This window comes from Ranitomeya imitator, chromosome 2, assembly GCF_032444005.1.
Source record: "Ranitomeya imitator isolate aRanImi1 chromosome 2, aRanImi1.pri, whole genome shotgun sequence".
In the NCBI taxonomy this organism is placed as follows: domain Eukaryota; kingdom Metazoa; phylum Chordata; class Amphibia; order Anura; family Dendrobatidae; genus Ranitomeya; species Ranitomeya imitator.
This window is the reverse complement of record NC_091283.1, coordinates 118,101,240-118,128,208: the sequence shown is the minus strand read 5'-3', so window position 1 is coordinate 118,128,208 and position 26,969 is coordinate 118,101,240. Positions and strand designations below refer to the sequence as shown.

At 40.4% G+C, this 26,969-nt stretch overlaps 1 protein-coding gene across 6 annotated transcripts in view; it reads right to left on the bottom strand.

The window, feature by feature from the left end:
* The window catches only part of TENM1 (teneurin transmembrane protein 1), a 1,319,573-nt gene that overhangs the window by 809,181 nt on the left and 483,423 nt on the right, over positions 1-26,969 (bottom strand). For 4 of the 6 annotated variants that reach the window (XM_069747173.1, XM_069747175.1, XM_069747174.1 and 1 more), the window contains one exon: positions 876-917. The exons of the other annotated variants lie outside the window; for them this stretch is intronic. In XM_069747173.1, coding sequence (XP_069603274.1) covers positions 876-917 — 42 coding nt within the window. The remainder of the gene's footprint in view (positions 1-875; positions 918-26,969) is intronic. 6 annotated transcript variants of the gene reach the window in all.

Here is a 26,969-nt window from a genome sequence, read left to right as displayed (position 1 = left end):
ATGCCCCTTTATATTAATATTGTATTACTGTATGACATTTGATAAGCTGTGATCTATTCAATTTGGGTAATATTATAGCATTATGGAAAATCACATGTTTTATCGGGAAAACTAGTTTGCAAAAATTACAATTGCAGGCAATAATCATAAACGATATGTTCTTCATATGTAACATCATCATTTCCTTTTTCCAAATTGATTTCTTGATCGTTAGATTGTCTATAATTCCAAATAACAACTAAAGCCTAATTCACATGACTGTGCAAAAAATCATCCACTTGTTTTGCAAAAGTGAGTATTTATACTCCATGGGTATTTGAGTGTCAGCATTGTGTGGTCATGTGGCAAAACTCATGGCATCTGGGATGGAGTCCAATGGTGCATGCGGGGATTTTCTTCACACGGACTCATGGTTTGTGTAGAAATTCATGTATGTGAGTTGTGCCATTGATCACTGTTACAAAAATTATTTTTTTTTAAATGTTTTATATAATTTCTAATAATCAATGCAAACCATCAGTGCATTCAATATAGTGACTTCAAAGATTACCTTCAAAATGATCAGCAACATTTTTGAATGTGTTTTTATATTTTGCGTAAAAGTGTAATTTTGGAAATATGATCAAGAATCCACTAGAGATAAAGCAATGAGCATATTCCATACAAAGTGCAAATTTATTTATAATTATTGTTTCTTTGAACACAAACTACTTTCTATTGTCAACACAAAGTCAAGCAATGAAATGACGGGTTACAATGATATGATAAAAACACACAATATGCTATTTAGTAATGAGGGATTTACACAGTGTTAGGCTGGTAATAAAGAATGTCATATACAAGGGGAAAAGTTTCAAGTGGAAAGCAGAGCTTACTTTTTGGTGAACAGGTCCCACAGTCTAATAGTCTAGTCCAGTCTGTAAGATAATCAATAAATGTCATTCATTCCTTTGCTGCCGTACTTGGGTAAAACTAAGCAAAATAGCAAATGCTTTGATTTGTACATAAAAAAGGTTCAACTGCCCAGAGGTTGAATCAAATTATTACAAAAATGAACAAAAACAAAAAAACAAGGTGATATAAATGTATCAGAATGATTAAGATGCTAAGTCATTTCAATATTAACATTAGGTTCCTTTGTTATTATAACCAAAGATATTTTGTCATAAACAAAAATCATAAAACACACCAGAAACTGTCTTGTCATTTAAAGAGGTGAAGTGTATCTAATTCTGAAAGAAAAGCTTGGCACAAAGACAACACGACTCATCACTCAAGCAACCCCATATCGACAGAGTCACTGCATCTCTTCAGCTCTCAGGAGTCTCGACAGAAGGGATAATGAGTAGCTTCAAATAACAAGATATTTTGGCACAGATTTCATTGACCCTTGCCAGGAAAAAAGATGAAGATATAGTGAAGTTTACATTCAAAATATTAATGATCCAATGCAGCCAAATCAGCCAAGGAGCTTTTAATAACCAAGAAAGAGCTCAAACTTCCGGAAAGCCAATAAAATACATTGAGGGACTTGAGTAGTACATATTTGCCCAGGCCAAGTGCATAAAGGTGCTAGAGATTTACAATGATCTAGGATTTACAAAGTACAATTTTGTTGCATACAGTATAGTATAAAGCAAAACTTTTTTTGGATAGTTTTGGTTCAAAACATACACAATAAATCTATAAAAAACAAGTACATCTTAACTTCGGCATGAACCCACTCTTGCATCTGTCTCAACATCAAAACTTTGGGGTATATACAGAATTTCAGAAATGTGTAACTGAAATGAAATACTTTTACAGAAAGAATCTACGGCTCAGAAATCTTAGTGTAATTATGTAGCTATTCTACTGGGCTAATAACAAAAAAGTCAGGTTTTCTCCAAGTCAAACGTTCAGGTTGAGCATCAACAGTGACAAGCTGATTGCATCACCCCATGTGAGCCAGAAAAATACCAAAGATCAATCATGAAGTGAAACACTGGTCATCTAAAGTAATTAGTGTCATTTAAATTATGGAGAAAAATGGTAGATTTGAGAGCATAGGAATTTTCGTTGGAACTCTTGTCCAATCCGACATTTGTATTGTTTAGAAAGCCAATTACTAATCACAATGACATTATTGGGTATAATAACAATTACAAGCCTCATTAACTGTAGATGTCGGATTATTATGAAGAAATAAAACAACATTCATACAATATTATATTGACTTTTCTAAGTTTGCCTCTCTTAAAATGGTAGAATAGCCCATCACAATGTTTAGCTCAAAGCCACTTTTGAAATGGATAACAGGAAAACAAGACTAGCTGAAATATCATTCTTTTATATAAAAGAATCCCATAGAAATGTGTTTTGATGAGACAACCCTCTTAAAAAATCAAGTAAGTAGATTAGAACAATTAATGTACTTTAACTGACCAATTTTGAGATGGATATAACAGTTATAAACAGAAAAAAATGGAGCATTGCAAGAAAACAACAAAAAAGCAAAATACAACATAAACAACACACAAAAAATGGTGTTAAAATACTATATTATTTAATATATAATATATCTATAAGTGTAGTTACAATTGAACTGAATTCAAAATCAAACAAATGCATATATACATATTTTATTGAGATACACAGCTGCACAATAAAAATGTAATTTAAAGTTAATAGTAAAAACATGGGACAATGAAAGCAAGGGGAGGCCGATGAGATACACATAATAGTGAAAACAAGATTACGATGCAAAGGGTAGCCAACAGTTGGCAGAATACTATCAAGAACTAAAGAGAAAAAGGTATGTATAGGCACATGTATATATCTACAGTTAATTATAATGCAATTGGGAGAGTTCGATATATGCAATGCACAAAAAATAAAATTAGTAGTGGAAAAATAAAGATACAATATAATCAGACATGTGACCAAAAAATAATAGCCTGTGTGTTAGGGGTCGAGTTCCTGCCTCTGCACATGGGGAATCTCGGGCAGTCTCCGCTGCGGTCTCCCATTCTTCTCCTGCTGCAGTGGAGCCTGCTCAGCGGAGACGTCGATCCCAGCGTCTCGCTCAGTCTGACTCTGTGCTAAGAGTTACTGCTGCGTTTCCTGCTTCTCCCATTGAAGTCAGTGCTGGGCAGCGGCGAGCGGACGCTTCTGGGGCTAAGTCCTGCTTTTCACATTCTGAGCATGCCCAGAGTAAGATCTCTCAGTGGAGATCGAGGGTCACATGATCAGATACTGCAGCTAAGTTCCTTGTAGCTGCTAGGACTAAATCCTGCTTTGCACTCTGAGCATGCCCAGGGCGAGATCTCTCAGTGGAGATCCAGGGTCACATGCTCAGGTGCTGCAGCACTCCATTGGTTCTTCTTTGAAAGGTCCTAAACATGCTGCAGCTATTTAAGCCTCGCATGGTCGCACGGCCATGCGCTAGTATTGTCTTTATATTATGTGTGTGTGTAGATGGATGTATGTCGAAGGATGAAAGCTCCTAAATATCCCATTCCTAGTGTTGTTGTCTGTTTGTGGATGGAGGTAGCTATCTAGCGCCCGACTAGCCATCAGCACGATACACACATTACAGCGTCTAGTTGCTGTGACCGCCAGTGCGGCGCCGTGTGCTTTCTCTGCGCTTTCCTGACCCAAGCCTGGGTGGTTAGTGGCGCCCGCCAGTGCGGCACCGCACGCACTCTCGTGCCTCTAAAATATATTCTCTTGGTGCGGTACCGCGGCCCTGTGACGCAACAGGGTTCGCTTCCTTCACACTGGGTGAAGTTAACCCATGTGTGTATTCATATTGTACCGCCATATCGTCCGTCTCTACTAGCAGCAGGGTTTTCACCTGCACGGTGGACCTCGGACGGCGAACGCACCTAATACCATTACATCTTATACTTGGTGCGTTCCGCCAGTCCTAACACTGTGTCACCATATCGGCCTCCATCTTAGATCCAAACACGCCATTCGTACCTCAACGTGCGTTTTGTATTCCCAGATGAATCGAGGTCAAAACGTGCGTTGGGGTCTGAGGTGGACGCTAATGTGGTGAAACAGTCTTTAATTATTTTTTGGGGTATGCCTGATTATAATGTATCTTTAATTTTTTACAACTGATTTTATTTTTTGTGCATTACATTGAACTAAATCTCTATATTTCTAACTCACAGAATTGTATTGTATTTAACTTTGTGGATATATATGTGCCTATGCATACTTATTATTACTCCTTGGTAGTATTCTGCCGTCTGGTGGCTACTTTTTGTATGGTATCCTATTTTCACTATTTTATGCCTCTGCTTGCTTTCATCATTCCTTGATTTTACTATTAACTTTTACATTTTATTTTTATTATGTAGTTGTGAATCTCAAAAAATATGTTTTATCAAATTGGAAAAACACTTACTGTATATGACATATTAGGCATTTTCTGTATGCTCTATATTAGAATTAGTTTTTGGATTATAGGCTTCTTCCAATATTAGCTACTAGCTATTGAACCCGTTCTACGCCCGGGTGGTGAGCATTTATATTGGTATATGGTCTCCATCCTGGTATGTGCTGCTCCCATCTTGCTCCCCCATCCTGTCATGTGCTGCTCCATCCTGCGTCCCCATCCTGTCATGTGCTGCTGAGTGCGGCTGAGTGTGGCTGTACTTACTGCCTGAGTGTAGCGCTGGCTATAATGGATACAGCACCCCTGCAGCCAGCACAGCGAGGGCTGACTCTGCCCACTCGCATCTCTGGTCACATGCTGGTAACATCATCGAAGGTCCTGGAGCTCCGCTGGGCTCTACATCTACCCTGACCGAAGCTGCAGAGCACGGAGCCCCCATGGCCGCTATATTATGGGGGATACACGGGTGTGTGGAGCCGCCATGGCCGGTATATTGGGGGGATAAGTAAGTTTGGCTGTGTCACTCTTGTCCAGACTGCGCAGGTGCGGTGCGTTGTGCTTGCGCAGTCTATAAAGGCTTCGGACAGAGTGATGCTCCCACCGTTATATTATAGATACAGTATGTAGCTAAACATGTTTAGTCTGGTTAGTCTATTTATTTTTGTATCTTCCGCAGATTTACTTTGAAAATGTTTCCAAGTTTAATAAATATTTTTTTACATTTCTATATTTCATATATAAATATATTGGCATGCAATTTTTTTTACAATTACTTATCTCATATGAAATAAGGATAGCAGGTAAACATCTTGCATAGATTATTTACGCTGGACTGTAACAGGAAAAGGTAGTCACAGAAGCATATCCTATCCATATTAACCGTCAAGGTAATTACATTTTGGTGAGAAATTCAGATTCTGATCTCTCCAGCAACTCTCCATTAGTAGTCATTCATTATTTAACAATGCTGTGACCAACAATTCAAAACTACATTTCTTAAAGTTTGTCTTTGTCAAGAAGCCATCTTCCTCAGTTTAGGAGCAGAATCGAAAACAAGCAATATTTTGACATTGAAGACTGTATCCCATGCAATTTCCTGTCAGTAATTTTTGATATATCCCATCTGACTTAGCATCTATAGCTCTATTGTGACTAGACCTAACGCCTGCAGAATTTTTCTTTTACTTCCATGAAATAACAATTGCTATTTTACAGTACATTTTAAAGTGAAAGTTCACCTTTACTAAAGTTGTAGAAAACTACTAAAAATGTAAGAAAATGATACTTCACAATATATCCTTACTAACCGTTTTGCCTCCTTGGCGCTGTTACACTTCAGGTATACTTTTTAATGTTTCACATTACAGTGTTTTCCTAGTAAACCGTGACTACATTTGTAGTCCGATGTTGTTAGTATAAAATATACTTTGGGAACCCAGGACAAAGAGTGTCTCATACATCACACCACAACCTGTCGTGATGGAGAAGAACCTTCTCAGCAGAAGGTGAAATGTAGGCCCGAGCTGACATTACAATCTAAAGAGGGGAGAAGAGTTATTAGTAGAAATTAGGAAACAAATTTGAGGGGAATTAAATTCTACTCAAATTTTACAATAATCCAAATTTTCCAAAGGGCAGATTTTTTTTTTATTGTGCCTTCTGCGTGAAAGCAGCAAAATGATAACCTGTGGTCACCTATTTTGTGAACCATAAAAGGCCATCACAATGTTAAAAATGAAAAAATCATTATTCTCATCTCAACGCTCACCTATCCAGCCCCTCCATGTAATTTATCCGTTCTTTGCTGCATCTTCAAATCATTGCTTGCACTAAAAATGCTGGGCCTCATCAAAATTAAAGTTCCAACCCAGCGTGAGAGGCCCAGGAGGATTTTGGGCAATTTTAGAACCATGGTGTAATGATGTGATAGCATGCGCAGCACCAAGGTATCTCAGTGCGAGCTGCAGCAATCTGAAGATGTGGCGAGGACTGGACGGGTTATGGTGAGGTGAGAAGTAAAGTGAGATTATTTATGAAGAGTCCTGGAGCATAATTAGGCTATGGTCACACCACCATCTCATCAAAGAGAATCGGGCCGATTATACAAATTATTCTGATCAGAGTTTGATCATAGTTAGATCCGATTTTCTCGGATGTGGTGAAGATAGAAAAAAAATGGCTCCATCTCTCTATTCTGTTAGGCTACGCTCACATTAGCGTTTTGTGTGTTTGCATCGGGCGACGCAGCGGCGACGCATGCGTCATGCGCCCCTATATTTAACATGGGGGACGCATGGACATGCGTTGTGCTGCGTTGTGCGACGCATGCATTTTTTTTGCCGCAAGCGTCGGGCGCAGAAAACGCAACAAGTTGCATTTTTCTTGCGTCCAAATTCCGGCAAAAAAGGACGCATGCGTCGCAAAACGCAGCATTTTTGTGTGCGTTTTGGTGCGTTTTTATTTGCGTTGTGCGTTGCGTCACCGACGTAGCAGCGCACAACGCAAATGTGAACGTAGCCTTAGTCCGTGAAAATCACACCACACTCAGGTGTCATACAAGTGCGATCCAATGTTTTCCACAGATTAATTGAGCTGCTTGGCTGAGTGTAATCCAAATATCGGATTTAAATCGTGCATCCTGAAATTTTTTCCTCTGACAATCTCTGTCCGAGAAAAAATTGGACATGTGCATGTCCGTATAGAATAACATTGGTCTGAGTGGGATCCAATGTTTTGTCGGATCACACTCGGGTGGAAAATACGATCATCTGCTCGAGCTCTAAGGGACATTAAATTAGCAGAGAATGACTTCTCCGTTATTCATGTTCCAAGAAAAATCCGCGTGAACAATCGAATATGAAGTTTGCCTAATCCACTCATCTTTAGTAATGAAGAAATGGTGGCCTCAGTTTTGGAGAGAAATGTGACAAGCGGGGATAGTAAATCTAAATTGTATGCCATGATGCGGTTTGCAGTGCTGAAACAATGACCACATAACAAAAGGGTGGGGGTACAAAAAAAATTGAAAGAACCCTTAAAAAACAACAAAACTATTAATGCATATTTTGTATAAATACCCAAATATTCTACAATCTGCCCATAAATAAAATGTATAACCATAAAACTCAACCTTTACTGTATGTCCACTTATGAATATGATAGAATATGAATTTAGTTTCAATGGATGCTAAGAAAAATGAATCTCATCTGTCCTTCCTGAGTTTAAGTGAAGAAGATCTGAATAGGCGTTATAATTTTACAAAGTAAACTCAAGGAGAAATGAATTATTGTGGCTGAAAGAAGGTTTTAATCTACATCTTCTTTACAGATCTAACTTTGAAGTGCAATGATAACTCAATTGTACTGGAGGTAATTTTATTTTTGTTTTACATTGACTTCATTCCAGCTTCCAGAAAATCATACAGATGTATCAGTGAAGGTGACCTGTCGCCCTATGTAATCCCTCAGGTTCTTTCAGATGAACAGACAAATCATAAATTAACCTCTGAGATTAAAGTCAAGGAAGGAATTCAAAGATGTGGATTTATCAAATCCCATCATCTTCTACATGCATTGCTCCTATGAAGTATTTAAAATTAATCAAATAATCTTATTGAACTGGATTTTTAAAGTTATCCTGAACTCAATTTTCTTTTCAAAGATTTTGCAACACATCTTTGATTGACAGTGCGCCTTTCTTTAGCGATCAGATTTTCCTATCTATCCAAAGGCCTTTGGATTTCTTAAGCATACATTCATCTTCAACCCAAGGATTTCAGACTGAACAAATGCAATTACATTCCTTAAAAATGCATAAAATAAAATGTGATATCCTTTGACCTTGAGTGGAAAAATAATGGATACTGCATCATCTCAGGCAAGAAATCCATACTTGTTCTTGTCAAATACTGATGCTTAAAGATTCATGGCAGACTATTAAAAATATCCCCAAAATACTTTTGCTGGAACAAATGTGAGAGACAATTCTAAGACTGAAACAATTTATATGAAGCTTATGGTTACTGTGGGTCAAGGATCTGAGAGCATATTTTCATCACCGACATGGGTTTATCATCACTAAACTTCTCCGTTCACTGCACAGAGACAGGGAAATAAAAAAAAAGCTCTATATAGTAGACATCAGCTATCCAGTGGGGCGTTCAATCAATGCTATGCCTTGCTGGTCACTCTAGTATTTCTTTCCAGGGTCATGCATGAAAAAGAGTTGCCAATCTATGTAATATGAGTGTATTATGCATATTCACTGTGAAATGGACTATAATTACCTAACTAACTAAAAGAAGTGGTTGTGAAGAATGTAGATTTTATGCTTTGCTGTGAGACTTCATTGAATTCTTCACATTTTCTACTTGTTTTTTTCAGCAAAATGAAGCATTTGTCAAGTGGAGTAAGCTATGAAAACCTTCTAAGAGGAATTTGGTTGTATGTATCAAATGAGAAGACTCTAAGACTATGTTCAATAGTCAAAGTCATATACTGTAATAAGTTATTTCCTTGGTAATGTAACAGGGGCAGACTTGCCACCTGGTCAATTATGTAATTATGAACACCATTTTATATGTTTTGCCTATTTGGTCTGTTTTTGTTCCGGAACTGCTAAATTCCTGCCATTAGATGGATCTGCACCACTATATACAAAGAGGTAACCAAAAAACAAGAATTACTTATTTAAAAATGTTTTTATTCAAAATAACATCTTGAAAAAAATAATCCCCTTCAAAATACAGGGTGGGCTAAATATTTTTATACACCTAAATAAAATGGAAATGGTTGGTGATATCAACTTCCTGTTAGTGGCACATTAGTATATGGGTGGGGGAAACTTTTCAACATGGATGGTGACCATGGCTGCCATTTTGAAGTTGGCCATTTTGGTTCCAACTTTATTTTTTCCAATGGGAAGAAGGTCACGTGACACATCAAACTTATTGAGAATTTCACAAGAAAAACAATGGTGTGCTTGGTTTTAACGTAACTTTATTCTTTCATGAGTTATTTACAAGTTTATGACCACTTATAAAATGTGTTCAAAGGGAACCTGTCACCTGAATTTTGCAGGACCGGTTTTCGGTCATATGGGGGCGGAGTATTCAGGTGTTTGAAAGATTGCCTTGTGCAGGCATGTACTACGGAGGACATAGAATGAACTTCAATCCAATATTGCGGCCAGCATGCAGCCAGCGGGTAAGGAAAGGGTGAATCAAACACCCGAAAACTCCACCCATATGACAGAAAAACAGGCCCGCAAAATTCAGGTGACAGGTTCCCTTTCAAAGTGCTGCCCATTGTGTTGGATTGTCAATGCAACCCTCTTCTCCCACTGTTGAAGCACTGATAGCAACACCGCAGAAGAAATGCTAGCACAGGCTTCCAGTCTCCGTTGTTTCAGATGCTGCACATCTCGTATCTTCACAGGATAAACAGTTGCTTTCAGATGACCCCAGCATCTGAAACAAAGGATACTGGAAGCCTGTACTAGCATTTCTTCTGCGGTGTTGCTATCAGTGTGTAAAGTGTGGGAGAAGAAGGTTGCATTGACAATCCAACACAATGTACAAAAAAAATCCCCTGTTTGGGAGAGAAAAATAGACAAATCGCAGCGCTTTAAGTGCGTAAACGCAATATTATAGTCTTTAAAGGGTGCACAATGTTATGCACTCACCTGATATAAGACTAATATGGCTTTAGATTGTGTATCCTCAAAAATCCCCCTGGGATAATTTTTAATAGACAGGGCTTGCAGCTTGCCTCGGGTGGATCCAAGTGAAAGAGCCAGAGTCAGGCTCACATAGGATGAGTAGATTAAGAAAAGCACATCCAGCCCATGAATGGCAGCACTTCCCAGGACTCACATCCAAAGATGATATTTCATATTTTTTTATTTGATAAGTTAAAATAGAGGAGATACAATGCGTTTCGGGTACAGCATATATCCTTCTTCAAGTATCATAAAAACACAGTACAAATGCTACTGGTATAAAATTCAATCACACATATATAGTAGCAAACCCTTTATCCCAGCCTCATAAACTTAATTTGGGGTCTGGACCAAGTTCATGTATACACCCACTGATTGATGCAGCCTTGTCAACATTGATGCAAAAAAGCCACGTTTAAACTCTCTCTGTGATATCATTCAATCCATTTGGATATAATGTTCCCAAACGATATATCCAAAACGTTTCTTTCCGGTTTAAAAGAGCAGTCCTGTTTGTAACACCAGTGGGTATCTGCAATACCAGAGTTACTTTTATGTTAACAATTTTGTCATGTTTAATTAGCAGATGTCTTGAGAGACTATGTTTTAAAAAGCCGTTTTTTGCTCTATTTCTGTGGCCATTAATGCTTGACCGCAGTGTCTGCACAGTGCGCGCCACATATTGTAAACCGCAACTGCATGTGATGACATATACAACATGATCACTACTACAGGTGAGTCTTTGTGGGATCTCAAAAACATCACCAGTATTATTACATTTGATAGTTTCAGCCCCGTGATCTAGGATCCCACGGGTACAACATTTTTTGGAGTTACATTTCAAAACTCCAGTTCCTTGGAGAACACCACATTAAATTTGATCCTTACTTTTATTAATGTTTTTTCTTTTTGGATCCAACTGTTTTTTTAATTTACTGGGGGCCACCAAATTTTTCTAAGTTTTCCCCCTTCTATATGTGATCCCTGGTTTATCAGGGAGATATTTCCCCAAAACAGGGTCACACTTTAAAATATACCAATCCTTCGAAAGCACAGTTCTTATGACTTTATTTCCCCTATAGAATGTTGTCACAAAATTCAATTTCCAGCGATGATCATGTTTTTTTTTACCGATAGTCAAAGTATCCCCCATCCTGGTTTTTCCTTTTAAATGTGCCTCCTGTGTTTTTATTTTGTTATCCCTAGAGGCACCACTTTTCAAATTTTTTGGGTATCTTTTTCCTTAAATTTTCTTTTTAAAATTTTAGACTGAGCTACATAATAAGATTCTCTCGTACAATTCTTTCTGATACAAAAAAATTGGCTTTGGGGTATATTAACCTTCCACTTTTTGTAATGTGCACTGTTGAAATCTAAAATGCCATTTTTTTTAAGTGGGTTTTTGTGATAATTTTTTTCTCACTATGGCTGATCTCTAGATCAAGAAACACCATTTTTTCTTTATTCATTTGTGATGTAAAGGTAATCCCCCAGGTGTTATTATTGATCTCCTTTATTAATTGTGCCGCTTCATCCACTGTCCCCTGCTCTTTTAGACCGGAAAGAAATGTTTTAGATAAATCGTTTGGGATCATTATATCCAAATGGATTGAATGATATTATAGAGAGAGTTTAAACGTTGCTTTTTTTTCCCTCTGATTTTTATTTGTGCTTTTTTTTTGTTTGTTTTTTTTTGCATCAATGTTGACAAGGCTGCATCAATCAATGGGTGTGTTCCTGAACTTGGTCCAGACCCCAAAATAAGTTTCTGAGGCTGGGATAAGAGGTTTGCTTCTATATATAAGTGTGATTGAATCTTATACCAGTAGAATTTGTACTGTGTTTTTATGTTACCTGAAGAAGGATATATACTGTATCCAAAACTCATTGTATCTCCTCTGTTTTAACTTATCAAATAAAAAATATGAAATATCATCTTTGGATGTGAGTCCTGGGAAGCGCTGCCATTCATGGGCTGGATGTGCTTTTCTTGATCTAATCCAACACAATGGGCAGCATGGGGGGGGGAGTGTATTACACATTTCAAAAGACTGATTGAAACCTTCACACAGAATAAAACAAGTGTGATCAGGTGCAAGCTGTTACGACTATTCAAAATATAAATACAGTTGCACTCTGAAATGCCATAATATGTAAACATTGAATATATGAAATTGGAACTGCATTACTGCTGTAAAAAATATGTTAAAAAATGAAGGTAGTTAGTGCGCAAATTTGCCAATTTATAAGAGCCCATCAGCCATGGCAAGGCACACCCCTATGATTGGACTCTAACCTTATATACCTTTCCCAGGATGAATGCTTTCAAACAAGGAGAGGCATATATGGTTAGGGTCCAATAAAAGTGCGATACCTTGCTGAAACTGATGTGGGAGATCAGATGGGAATAAAGGTACCGTCACATTTAGCAACGCAGCAGCGATCCAGACAACGATCCCGGTCGCTGCAGCGTTGCTGTGTGGTCTCTGGAGAGCTGTCACACAGACAGCTCTCCAGCGACCAACGAATCTGGAAGTCCCCAGGTAACCAGGGTAAACATCGGGTTACTAAGCGCAGGGCTGCGCTTAGTAACCCGATTTTTACCCTAGTTACTAGCGTAAACGTAAAAAAACAAACACTACATACTTACATTCCGGTGTCTGTCCCCCGGCGCTGTGGTTCTCTGCACTGTGAGCGCTGGCCAGAAAGCACAGCGGTGACGTCACCGCTGTGCTCTGCTTTCCGGCCAGCGCTTACACAGTGCAGAGAAGCACAGCGCTGGGGGACAGACACCGGAATGTAAGTATGTAGTGTTTGGTTTTTTTTACGTTTACGCTGGTAACCAGGGTAAACATCGGGTTACTAAGTGCGGCCCTGCGCTTAGTAACCCGATGTTTACCCTGGTTACCAGTGAAGTCATCGCTGAATTGGCGTCACACACGCCGATTCAGCGATATCTGCAGGTAAGACAGCGACGAAATAAAGTTCTGGCCTTTCTGATCCGACCAACGATGTCACAGCAGGATCCTAATCGCTGCTGCGTGTCAAACTCAACGATATCGCTATCCAGGACGCTGCAACGTCACAGATCGCTAGCGATATCGTTCAGTGTGAAGGTACCTTAAGTGATCCCTTGTCCTAAAGAGAAAGGAAGTAACTTTTAGGCATAGAGGGGCTCTCTAAGGAAAGACTCGACAAGAGGGGTGGTCTAGGTGTAGTCTGCTGGCAAGTGGTTGCCAGGAGATGTAATGTTGATAAAATTAGAGTCAGTTTAAATCGACCAACTGGTAGCATGATACACTCAATGATCGGCAATTTTACACAGGTAGCCCTAAGTAAATGATGTGCATTGAATGACCCATGATTGATTGTACAATACGCAAATGCTGCCATAGTTCTCAGCACTGCGAGTCCTGTTTCCATAGGCAGATGCAATGCTGAGAATGATGTTTTTTTGTGCTGAGCAGAAGATCATTTCACCCGACGAACAAGAGTTTTGCTAATTCATCAGGTGATCGACAGCCTGTTTAAATAGCAAGATGATTGTGAAACGAGCATTTTTAAGAACATTTGTTCACTATTGTCTTTCAACGCAAATGCAACGTTAATGCAACAGCTATCAATCCATTGCTTTACAGATGCACATGAAGTGCTGAATGATGATGATGCAGGAGAGATAAACCAGGATCAAATTCAGATCGAATCAAAATTTTCTGGTGATTTTGAGAAAATCTGCTGAATTTAAATTCAGTCATTAAATTTAACATCAAAATAGCAATAAACAAAAACATTTTCTTTTAAAAAAATTATTCAAGTTGGACAAGTTGAACAAAATGCGATAGATGACACAGCTCAGTCAGCAGGGCGTCAAGGGATTAATCTATGAAAAAATGGAATGCAAATTAGTGATCTGTTAAGGATTCACAGGACATTTAAGGATAGCCAATGTGTGGGAGTATAAAAACAGAATGCAGCTGCTTTTAATAAAATAAGATGTTACAAAATAAAACCAGGCTAGTTGTGATGGTTCATGTTCACCTCAAAGTACAAATTACTGTGTCATCATTACGTGAAATGTGTGTCTTACAATCTAATATATAAAGCTGAATGTGTGTATGTGTGTATGTCCAGGATTGGCATCTGCACCGTCGCAGCTACAGCCACAAAATTTTGCACAGTCACACGTCTGGACCCCGAGAGTGTCATAGGCTATTTTGTGAGGCGAAATTTTAAACCTGCACTTTCCAATTCACCAAACAATTTTGCCCCTATCTACATAATGGGGAAAAAGCAAAAGGAAAAGTGTTGGAGACAAATTGACAGCTGCCAGATGTGAACAAGGGGGACTTAAAGAATGAGAGCGATGGGGCCAAAGAGTATATACCGTACAGTTGCTAAGGTGGGGCCCCGACATGAGATACTCACCACACATGGGGATAAGAACACACACACAAAATGCGCCACACACTACCACGTGCTTGAACACATATATCACCCTCAGCACACATTTCACCACACATACACCAACCTCGCCACATAAAAGTCAAAACACAAAAGTCACCGCTCAAAACTCGCCAGGCGCAAAACTCGCCACATGCAAAAACTAGGCTCACGCAAAACTAGCCACACGTGCAAAACTCACCTCATGGAAAACTCGCCACACGCAAAACTTGCACACGTGGAAAAATTGCCACATGCACAAAAGTTGCAATACATGCAAAAGTTGCCTCACACAAAACTTGCACATACAGTTAGGGCCAGAAATATTTGGACAGTGACACAAGTTTTGTTATTTTAGCTGTTTACAAAAACATGTTCAGAAATAAAATTATATATGTAATATGGGCTGAAAGTGCACACTCCCAGCTGCAATATGATAGTTTCCACATCCAAATCGGAGAAAGGGTTTAGGAATCATAGCTCTGTAATGCATAGCGTCCTCTTTTTCAAGGGACCAAAAGTAATTGGACAATGGACTCTAAGGGCTGCAATTAACTCTGAAGGCGTCTCCCTCATTAACCTGTAATCAATGAAGTAGTTAAAAGGTCAGGGGTGGATTCCAGGTGTGTGGTTTTGCATTTGGAAGCTGTTGCTGTGAGCAGACAACATGCGGTCAAAGGAACTCTCAATTGAGGTGAAGCAGAACATCCTGAGGCTGAAAAAAAAGAAAAAATCCATCAGAGAGATAGCAGACATGCTTGGAGTAGCAAAATCAACAGTTGGGTACATTCTGAGAAAAAAGGAATTGACTGGTGAGCTTGGGAACTCAAAAAGGCCTGGGCGTCCACGGATGACAACAGTGGTGGATGATCGCCGCATACTTAATTTGGTGAAGAAGAACCCGTTCACAACATCAACTGAAGTCCAGAACACTCTCAGTGAAGTAGGTGTATCTGTCTCTAAGTCAACAGTAAAGAGAAAACTCCATGACAGTAAATACAAAGGGTTCACATCTAGATGCAAACCATTCATCAATACCAAAAATAGACAGGCCAGAGTTAAATTTGCAGAAAAACACCTCAAGAAGCCAGCTCAGTTCTGGAAAAGTATTCTATGGACAGATGAGACAAAGATCAACCTGTACCAGAATGATGGGAAGAAAAAAGTTTGGAGAAGAAAGGGAACTGCACATGATCCAAGGCACACCACATCCTCTGTAAAACATGGTGGAGGCAACGTGATGGCATGGGCATGCATGGCTTTCAATGGCACTGGGTCACTTGTGTTTATTGATGACATAAGAGCAGACAAGAGTAGCCGGATGAATTCTGAAGTGTACCGGGATATACTTTCAGCCCAGATTCAGCCAAATGCTGCAAAGTTGATTGGACAGCGCTTCATAGTACAGATGGACAATGACCCCAAGCATACAGCCAAAGCTACCCAGGAGTTCATGAGTGCCAAAAAGTGGAACATTCTGCAATGGACAAGTCAATCTCCAGATCTAAACCCAATTGAGCATGCATTTCACTTGCTCAAATCCAGACTTAAGACGCAAAGACCCACAAACAAGCAAGACCTGAAGGCTGCGGCTGTAAAGGCCTGGCAAAGCATTAAGAAGGAGGAAACCCAGCGTTTGGTGATGTCCATGGGTTCCAGACTTAAGGCAGTGATTGCCTCCAAAGGATTTGCAATAAAATATTGAAAATAAAAATATTTTGTTTGGGTTATGTTTATTTGTCCAATTACTTTTGACCTCCTAAAATGTGGAGTGTTTGTAAAGAAATGTGTACAATTCCTACATTTTCTATCAGATATTTTTGTTCAACCCTTCAAATTAAACGTTATAATCTGCACTTGAATTCTGTTGTAGAGGTTTCATTTCAAATCCAATGTGGTGGCATGCAGAGCCCAACTCGCGAAAATTGTGTCACTGTCCAAATATTTCTGGCCCTAACTGTACTCAAAACGCACCACACATAAAACTCGCCACACGCAAAACTCGCCATACGCAAAACTTGCTGCACACAACTTGCTACACTAACCTGTTACATGCAACTCGACACACAAAAAGTTGCTACATGCATGTCGCCACACAAAACTCATCTCACAAAAGTCGCTACATGCATGTTGCCACACACAACTCAACACACACAACTTGACACATGAAACTCGCCCTAAAACACACACAAGTCTGGTATTATCCTTCAAAAATAAAAATCTGATTAATAAGCAGACAAACTACAAGAGCAACAAATGTACCATATAGGAAATATGGCAGCTGTCAGTCACATGACCTGCCTATTATGTGTATGTGTGAGCTAATAGATACTGCCAGTGGAGAGGGCTTCCTGTTGGCTGGGGATTTATCAGGCTGCTACTTTACCTTACAAATACTGAGGTAAAAATACTGACCAAATAACGTGTGAACGAGGTCTAATACAAGAGGAGATGACATGCAGGTACATACTATATACAGGGGAGATGACACACAGGTATATACTATATACAGGAGCAGATGACATTCAGGTATATATTATATACAGGAGGAGATAACTTACAGGTATATACTATATACAGGAGGAGATGACATACAGGTATATACTATATATAGGAGGAGATGACATACAGGTATATACTATATACAGGAGGAGATGACATACAGGTATATACTATATAAAAGAGGAGATGACACATAGGTATATAGAGGAGGAGATGACATATGGCAGGTATGTACTATATACAGGGGAGATGACACAAGTGTATACTATATACAGGAGATGACATACAGGTATATACTATATATAGGAGGAGATGACATACAGGTATATACTATATACAGGAGGAGACAACTTACAGGTATATACTATATACAGGAGGAGATGACAGACAGGTATATATTATATACAGGAGGAGATGACATACAGGTATATACTATATACAGGAGGAGATGATACACGTATATACTATATACAGGAGGAGATGACATACAGGTATATACTATATAAAAGAAGAGATGACACATAGGTATATAGAGGAGGAGATGACATACAGCAGGTATATACTATGTATAGGAGGAGATGGCATACAGGTATATACTATATACAGAAGAGATGACATACAGGTATATACTATATACAGGAGGAGATGACACATAGGTATATACAATATACAGGAGGAGATGACATACAGCAGGTATATACTATTTACAGGGGAGATGACATACAGGTATATACTATATACAGGGGAGATGACATACAGGTATATATTATATACAGGAGATGACATACAGGTGTATACTATATATAAGGGAGATGACAAACATGTATATACTGAGGGGAAAATAAGAGGTGTGAGGTGAAAATGAGAGGTGTGAGGTGAAAATGAAAAGGTGTGAGTGCAAAATGAGAAGAGTGAGGGAAAATAGTGGAGTGATCGGAAAATGACAGATGTGAGGTCGAAATGACAAGTGTTAGGGGGAATGAGAGGAGTGAGGGGGAAATAAGAGGAGTGAGGGAGAAAATGAGAGATGTGAGGGGGAAAATGAAAGATGTGAGGGGGAAAAATGAGAGGCGTGATGGGAAAATAAGAGAAGTGAGGTGCTATAAGTAACCACAGATATTTACTATGCCCAGGCAACGCCGGGCTCTTCAGCTAGTTCTAAATAGATTAGTAAAGAGAAGCCATTGTTTGCATATGTAATAAAAATGTAACTAAAAGAGTAATTGTTGTTTGAATTTATTTCATAAATCAACAGTACACATGAAAATAAGAAACTTTGTAATATATCTTATCAGAGAAATCTGCTTCTCTTCTTGGACTGATCTTTTATTTTCAAAATACTTAATTCATGGGTAAAATCTGTATTCAGTGAACAGAGAAGGTTACATTATTGAGACAATAAAAGGTAGTTTCTACTGGCAAGGGTCTATGTTGAAGGGAAGAGGAGGAGGAGGGAGGAGCTAGAGACAGAGCTTCTCCCTCATTCTACATCCTCATTTCTACATAGAATATTTTAATTAGTAACTGTCATCTCCTATCCTCAATAATATAAAAATGTCTCTGAAGCTGTGAATTGAGAATTTGGAAAAGGAAACATCAGTCCAGAAGGAAAAAGAAGCAGATTTATCTAATAAGATACTGTATATTACAAAGATAATTACTTTTCTGTGTAATGTTGATAATGTTTATAAATCAACCCTCAAAGCGAGCAGTGTGCGCAATGTGAGAATTTGCAAGTCTGCAGTCATATAGAGGGATTGCACGTTTTTAGTCTAAGACCAGACAACCCTTTTAATTAAAATTATTTGAATGCTATTTTAGAGTTACCATGGAACACCTACACATGAACATTAAAGGGGATCTGTCAGCAGGTTTTTGCTATGTAATCTGACAGCAGCATGATGTAGGGACAGACACCGATTCCAGTTATCTCTGCTGCAGATTTCTGAGCCGTGTACAGCCTGCCCACACAACAGCTTCTGTGTACATTGTACAGTGACAGAAAGCTTTTAATTAGTGGTGTGGGCATGAATGGACTACCGGAAAGGAGGCTAGTTGTCATTTAGTGATAATCTCCTGCTGATAAAACTCTGATTGTATTGAAACAACAAAACATAGTCTAGTAAGTGACATCACAGTACATCATGGTACTCTCAGATTATTTACAAAAGCCTGGTGACAGATTCCCTTTACAAAGAGGTTTTCCATGACAAAACTGTTATTTCTCCTTGTGTAAACATGATTAATACATGCACTTTAGAATGTACTTACATTTTAATAAATGTAAGCATTTTCTGCTAAAACTATGAAGTTGTCTATTATACTGTAAGGGCATGTGTCCACAAAGTTTTTTGAAGTGTTTTTTTAAGAGTGAGTCCAATTACAAAACACCTGAAAAATCACTTCTAAAATGCTTTATGTCTCCTCATATCTATAATATAACGCTGGGAGCGTCACTCTGTCCGAAGCCTTTATAGACTGCGCAAGCGCAAGCGCCGGCGCAGTCTGGGCCTCACAGAGTGACGCTCCCAGGAGATCGCGGTATGCGTAAGCACTGAATGCACACCGCGATCTCCACCGGAGAGTCAGGGACCGCCAGGAGGGTAAGTATGAGCTATATTCACCTGTCCCGTTCCACCGCTGCCCGCCGCCATCTTCCCGGTCCTCGGCCTGTGACCTTCAGTCCAGAGGGCACGATGACGCGCTTAATGCACGCCGGTGCCGCCCTCTGACTGACCAGTCACAGCCAGAGGACCGGGAAGATGGCGGCGCCCAGCGGTAGAACGGGGCCAGGTGAATATAGTAAGTGCTGGGGGGCCTGAACTAGCGGCGATACTGACACCTGACCCCCACAGCGCGCCGGTGTCCCCGCCTGCTCAGGCCCCCCAGCACTCGGCGCCCAGCGACCATAGGTGAGTATGGTATTTTTTTTTATATATTGCAGCAGCATACGGGGCATATACAATGGAGCATCTTATGGGGCCATAAACCATAATGGAGCATCTTATGGGGCCATAAACCATACTGGAGCAGTGTACGGGGGCATATACCATGGAGCATTTTATGGGGGCCATAAACCTCTATGGAGAAGCGTATGGGGCATATGGATGGGAGCAGCAAATTAAAGAACTGTGGCGCAGGATGGGAGCAGCACATGACAGAACGGGGGCACAGGATGGGAGCAGCACATGACAGAACGGGGGCGCAGGATGGGAGCAGCACATGACAGAATAGGGCAGCACATGACAGAACGGGGCGCAGGATGGGAGCAGCACATGTCAGAATGGGGGCGCAGGATGGGAGCAGCACATGACAGGATGGGGATGCAGGATGGGAGCAGCACATGACAGGATGGGGGCGCAGGATGGGAGCAGCACATGACAGAACGGGGGCGCAGGATGGGAGCAGCGCATGACAGAATAGGGCAGCACATGACAGAACGGGGGCGCAGGATGGGAGCAGCACATGTCAGAATGGGGGCGCAGGATGGGAGCAGCACATGACAGAACGGGGGCGCAGGATGGGAGCAGCACATGACAGGATGGGGAAGCAGGATGGGTGCAGCACATGACAGGATGGGGACGCAGGATGGGAGCAGCACATGACAGGATGGGGACGCAGGATGGGAGCAGCACATGACAGAACGGGGGCGCGGGATGGGAGCAGCACATGACAGAATAGGGCAGCACATGACAGAATGAGGGCGCAGGATGGGAGCAGCACATGACAGGATGGGGACGCAGGATGGGAGCAGCACATGACAGGATGGGGACGCAGGATGGGTGCAGCACATGACAAGATGGGGACGCAGGATGGGAGCAGCACATGACAGGATGGGGACGCAGGATGGGTGCAGCACATGACAGGATGGGGATGCAGGATGGGTGCAGCACATGACAGGATGGGGATGCAGGATGGGAGCAGCACATGACAGGATGGGGACGCAGGATGGGAGCAGCACATGAAAGGATGGAGGCGCAGGATGGGAGCAGCACATGACAGGATGGGGACGCAGGATGGGTGCAGCACATGACAGAATGGAGGCGCAGGATGGGAGCAGCACATGACATTATGGGGGCGCAGGATGGGAGCAGCACGTGTCAGAATGGGGACGCAGGATGGGAGCAGCACATGACAGGATGGGGACGCAGGATGGGAGCAGCACATGACAGGATGGGGACGCAGGATGGGAGCAGCACATGACAGGATGGGGACGCAGGATGGGTGCAGCACATGTCAGAATGGAGGCGCAGGATGGGAGCAGCACATGTCAGAATGGGGGTGCAGGATGGGAGCAGCATATGTCAGAACGGGGGCGTAGGATGGGAGCAGCACATGTCAGGATGGGGACGCAGGATGGGAGCAGCACATGACAAGATTAGGGTGCAGGATGGAGCAGCACATACCAGAATGGAGACCATATACCAATATAAATGCTCACCACCCGGGCATAGAACGGGTTCAGTAGCTAGTTCATTTATATTGTAAAACCACTTTGCTGTCCATACGTTCAGTGTTTTCCTGATGGAAAAGAGAAAGTGTGTGCCCCTTAATTAAAGCAGTTCTTCCTGCTGGAAGCACTCAGAACTGGGCACTGTTCCATGAAAAGGAAAGAGAACCTTCCAAAATCCTTGAAAAACTGTTCAAAATAGATTTAGGAAACACTTTGGGAAATGAAAAACTCTACCACAAACTTCCCAAAGACAGAACATTTTCTGAAGTGGTTTCCACTATGAAACTTGTAGCTTTTGACTGTCTCAAAAAAAACTAAGGAGGCGATTCATCAAGACCAGGCGAGGAGTGTGATAAGAGATTGTTTTGGACAGACACTACTGAGTCATTAAGATGATCATGAATGATACATAGTGGCATGTGCTGCTATATGCGCCTCAACACAAATCCTACTCCAGCAGGGACATGAGTAAGATTTGTGGTCAGTGAACGCCGTTGCATGAGTTGCCACGTACCGTCACACCCACATCCCACACCAGCTCTGCCCACTTTCCCTGAGCTGGGGTGAAAATGGCATTAACCCCTTTCTGACCTCGGACGGGGTAGTACATCCGAGGTCAGATCCCCTGCATTGATGCAGGCTCCGGCGGTGAGCCCGCATCAAAGCCGGGACATGTCAGCTGTTTTGAACAGCTGACATGTGCCCGTAATAGGCGCGAGCAGAATCGCGATCTGCCCGCGCCTATTAACTAGTTAAATGCCGCTGTCAAACGCAGACAGCCGCATTTAACTACCGCATCCGGCCAGGCGGCCGGAAATGACGTCATCGCCGACCCCTGTCACATGATCGGAGGTGGGCGATGCTTCTCCATTGTAACCATAGAGGTCCTTGAGACCTCTATGGTTACTGATTGCCGGTAGCTGTGAGCGCCACCCTGTGGACGGCGCTCATAGCACACCTGCAATTCTGCTACATAGCAGTGAACAGCAGATCGCTGCTATGTAGCAGAGGCGATCGTGCTGTGCCTGCTTCTAGCCTCCCATGGAGGCTATTGAAGCATGGCAAAAGTTAAAAAAAAAGTTAAAAAAAATATGAAAAAAATAAAAAAAATATAAAAGTTTAAATCGCCCCCTTTCCCCCCAATCAAAATAAATCAATAAAAAAATATCAAATCTACACATATTTGGTATCGCCGCGCTCAGAATTGCCCGATCTATCAATTAAAAAAAGCATTAACCTGATCGCTAAACAGCTTAGCAAGAAAAAAATTTGAAATGCCAGAATTACGTTTTTTTGGTCGCCGCGCCATTGCATTAAAATGCAATAACGGGCGATTGAAAGAATGTATCTGCAACAAAATGCTATCATTAAAAATGTCATCTCAGCATGCAAAAAATAAGCCCTCAACCGACCACAGATCATGAAAAATGGAGACGCTACGAGTATTGGAAAATGGCGCATTTTTATTTTTTTTTTTAGCAAAGTTTGGAATTTTTTTTCACTACTTAGGTAAAAAATAACCTTGTCATGTTAGGTGTCTATGAACTCGTACTGACCTGGAGAATCATAATGTCAGGTCAGTTTTAGAATTTAGTGAACCTAGCAAAAAAGCCAAACAAAAAACAAGTGTGGGATTGCACTTTTTTTTGCAATTTCACCGCACTTGGAATTTTTTTCCCATTTTCTAGTACACGACATGATAAAACCAATGAGGTCGTTCAAAAGTACAACTCGTCCCGCAAAAAATAAGCCCTCACATGGCCAAATTGACGGAAAAATAAAAAAGTTATGGCTCTGGGAAGGAGGGGAGTGAAAAACGAACACGGAAAAACGAAAAATCCCAAGGTCATGAAGGGGTTAAAACACCAGAAGTCACAGTTTTTTGCACACACCCAAAAACTCTGACTTTTCAAAACTTTTTTTTCACCAGAAATCTAGCCAAAAAGCTTTGAAGAGTCACCCCTACGTGTGCACATATCTCAACCCGATTGCATTTTATCAGTATACTGATTTGGTCTACTATGTAGAAATAGGTGTAGAAAAAAGATATCATGTAATCCAAGTAAAAGAAGAGCAGCAGAAAACATAGCAAACAAGTATAAACACAGTGGACTCCAGGGAATGGGACACCATAAAACATGTCTGGGGACATCAACATACTCACTATAAGGGAATTAATGTGGTTTCAAAAAGCACTGCACACAAGGGACCTGAGCCTTTTATTAGTTTTACCTAGCTACCAAATAATTTGTCACACCACGGGATAATAGTTCAGACCGTAAAACCAGATATATCTGAGATGTTGCCGGTCACTAGAGAAAATATTTTCTACTCTTCAACTCATGCACATCATAGATGTTAGTTAATATTTATTGAACATTATGATGACTCAGCACTTACAGTAATCTTAATTATTCAGATTTATATTTTCAGTAGGCCAGGAGACATAGGCTATAATTTTGATGTTGACTGTTGAACTTATGTATTTTCCTTTGGTTGGTGAAGAAGCATAGACTTTGTTTGACTTTTTTGTTGTTTGTGAATTGATGGATGACTGTTGTATGCCTCTTATATCAACTCCTACAGGTTATTGTCTGCTATCTTTGCAAGACAGGGATGCAGGGTTACTGAACAATCAATGTTTGATAATATGTTGATTATCCATTGCATAAATCCATGTAGATTGTTGACCTGCAAAGTGTGTAGGACATAATACCGAAATACCGTGTCTGTGAATTGAGATAGTGATTTGGCTTTTATCCTAAGTCATATTGCACGACTCATTAAAGGGTTGATTGTGACTTGTAGGATCGCTACTTCCAACAGGTGGCGCTATAGAGAATACAACTACTACAATAAATCATATAGCAACAAGTCAAATATCACCCATAGTAACTAATAATACCTCCTCACAAAAAGGAGGTATTCAAGGAGTGAAAAAGCCACGTCCAGGCGAAACGTGCGTTGGAGTTAGCAGGATCATATTGGGTATGGACAGTTTAATGCTTTAGGGTATTTATGTTATTTTTCTCCTCTTCTTTTGCTCTACTTAATTTTTTTGAATGCATGTTTGCAGAGGAAATGTAGGCTACATGTTTGAGGATTTATTTCTTCTTCTACCCTTTTATGTGCAGACTATTATGTCCTTGAGCCCACTCCAATAATTGCACTATGGGGATTTTTCTGTATTGTCTTGATGTTTCGTGTTTCCCCCTTTTTTTAAATATGTCTTTTAACAATTATTTAATTAAAGTTTATATTTTTACCATATTGGTTTTGGATATTTAATTTATTTCGCCCTTTTTGTGAGGAGGTATTATTAGGTGGCGCTATAGAGTTTAAGTCCTCTTTTTCTCAGAAGAGGCAATTTGCATATTATATTTCCCAGAGGAGCATTGCACGGCGAATAAGCCTCCTTACCTTGACAAGCCAGAGATGGTATGTCACTCTCCATAAGGAGAAACGATACCCCTTAGACCCCAGTCCAGAGCCTCTCACCTAGCCAAATCAGTTCTCATGCTTCGCACTGACGAGGGCCAACAGCCCTAAACACCGTGTCTGCGAATTGAGATATTGATTTGGCTTTTATCCTAAGTCATATTGCACGACTTGTTAAAGGGTTGATTGTGACTTGTAGGATTGCTACTTCCAAAAGGTGGCGCTATAAAGTTTAAGTCCTCTTTTTCTCAGAAGAGGCAATTTGCATAGGACATACTATGCAGATTTATTAAATACTCAAACAATGTGAGTTATTCTTATCCCACCTTCCCCCTGACCTGCGTATGATGTCTGAAGGACAGTTGTGAACTATAAAAGAAGGATATGCCTCTGTTCCCAGGTTGATTCAACAGAGTGCCAGCTTAACGGACCCTGTCCCTGACTGAAAGAATACAGATCTGCTCCACTGACCATCATTGAATCCTCAAAGATGTTTGGAGAATTCAGGTTGGGACAATCAGGTCACCTGGCCATGTACCTCAATAGACTGCCTGCTTCCTAAACTTGCAGCTACTTCTTCTCTGTGGGTGCCCACCAAAAGCAGAGTGCCACTGGTGGGGGTAGTTGGCCCTGGAAGCACTGAAGTCACAGCTGCTCTAATCACAGCGAGCCAGCAGAATGGTGAGACTCTTTAATTTGCAGTATCTTGGGTATTTGCTGGGACTGTGCTATATGTTATTGCCTGTTGATGTTCAATAAAGTATTGCCACACTATTTTTCCCTAACTCTGTGTTGTCGGAGTAGTATTATGCTCACGGGAAAGAGGAGAGCTGGCATTCAGTGGAATGAGACCTGGTCTCGGGCCAAACATTATTTATTAATTACTTTATTAATTATCAATTTTGGACTCATATGTAAGTCAAATTTTGTATTCAATATAACATTCATAAAGCATAGACACATAAATAAAGAAAAGAGTTTTCCATACAGCTCTATTTAAATGCCCATATAGCTTATGGCTCTATGTAAAAACCTTTGTGGCTCCTCACAGCCAAATTGTCTACATATATAATTATAAGATTGCTTGCTATCTCTGTATCCAAAAACGACAAATAACATTAAAGTGCATAGTGCTAAATAATATTCAATATTAGTGCAAAACATGCTTTAGAATACTTGGAGACAAAACCATATAGTGAGGTGCAAAACCAAGCTACTAAATATGGCAGCAATCAAATAAGGATAGCTGAGGTGCAGTGGTTAAAGTGCAGGCATGCTACTGAAGGTTTGTAATAGTCAGCTAGACATGAAGGAGGAAGCAAATCAACTAAATTCAAGGGGTATACATGACCTGGTTAGCAGGGAGCGTCCCGGCGCACGTTTCGCGTTAGCTTCTTCTGATGGGGATGTAGTAACATTACTACTAAACTCTTTTCCCTATTTATGTGTCTATGCTTTATGAATGTTGTATTGAATACCAAATTTGACTGACATATGAGTCCAAAAGCACTATTTGCAAAGAGAAATACGTTGAATTATATAACATTGAGTAACATTCACGAAAGCTTTGCTCTATATATAAGGTAGCCCTTTTTGAGGAACCTTAGAGAGAAAAAATTCTTTATATGCTCTGGATATTTATCCATTTTTTGATATGCTTATTGCATGGGTATAGTAATTCCTGTGTTCCCAGGTCCATATGTATGTATTTATCCACTGAATCGTTTTAAACAGTTGTGTGTTAATATTTGTTAAATAAAAATGTTTTTGAATTTTTACTTGGCATGTGCTTCAGTTATTTATAGGTAGTATGTTATTTTGGAAGCGTCATTTGTGACTAGGTCATTTCTTTTTGGTTATATAAATTAACTGTGGTTTACCAAATCTTTGCGAATCTGAGGTCAAATTCCCTAGCCTCGACCATGCATGTTTACTGCTGCACCTGTTCTCAACAAAGAAATCATTTAAATTGGACCTGCCTGACAAAGTGATGTAGACCAAAAGATCTTCAAAGCTGGACATCATGCTGC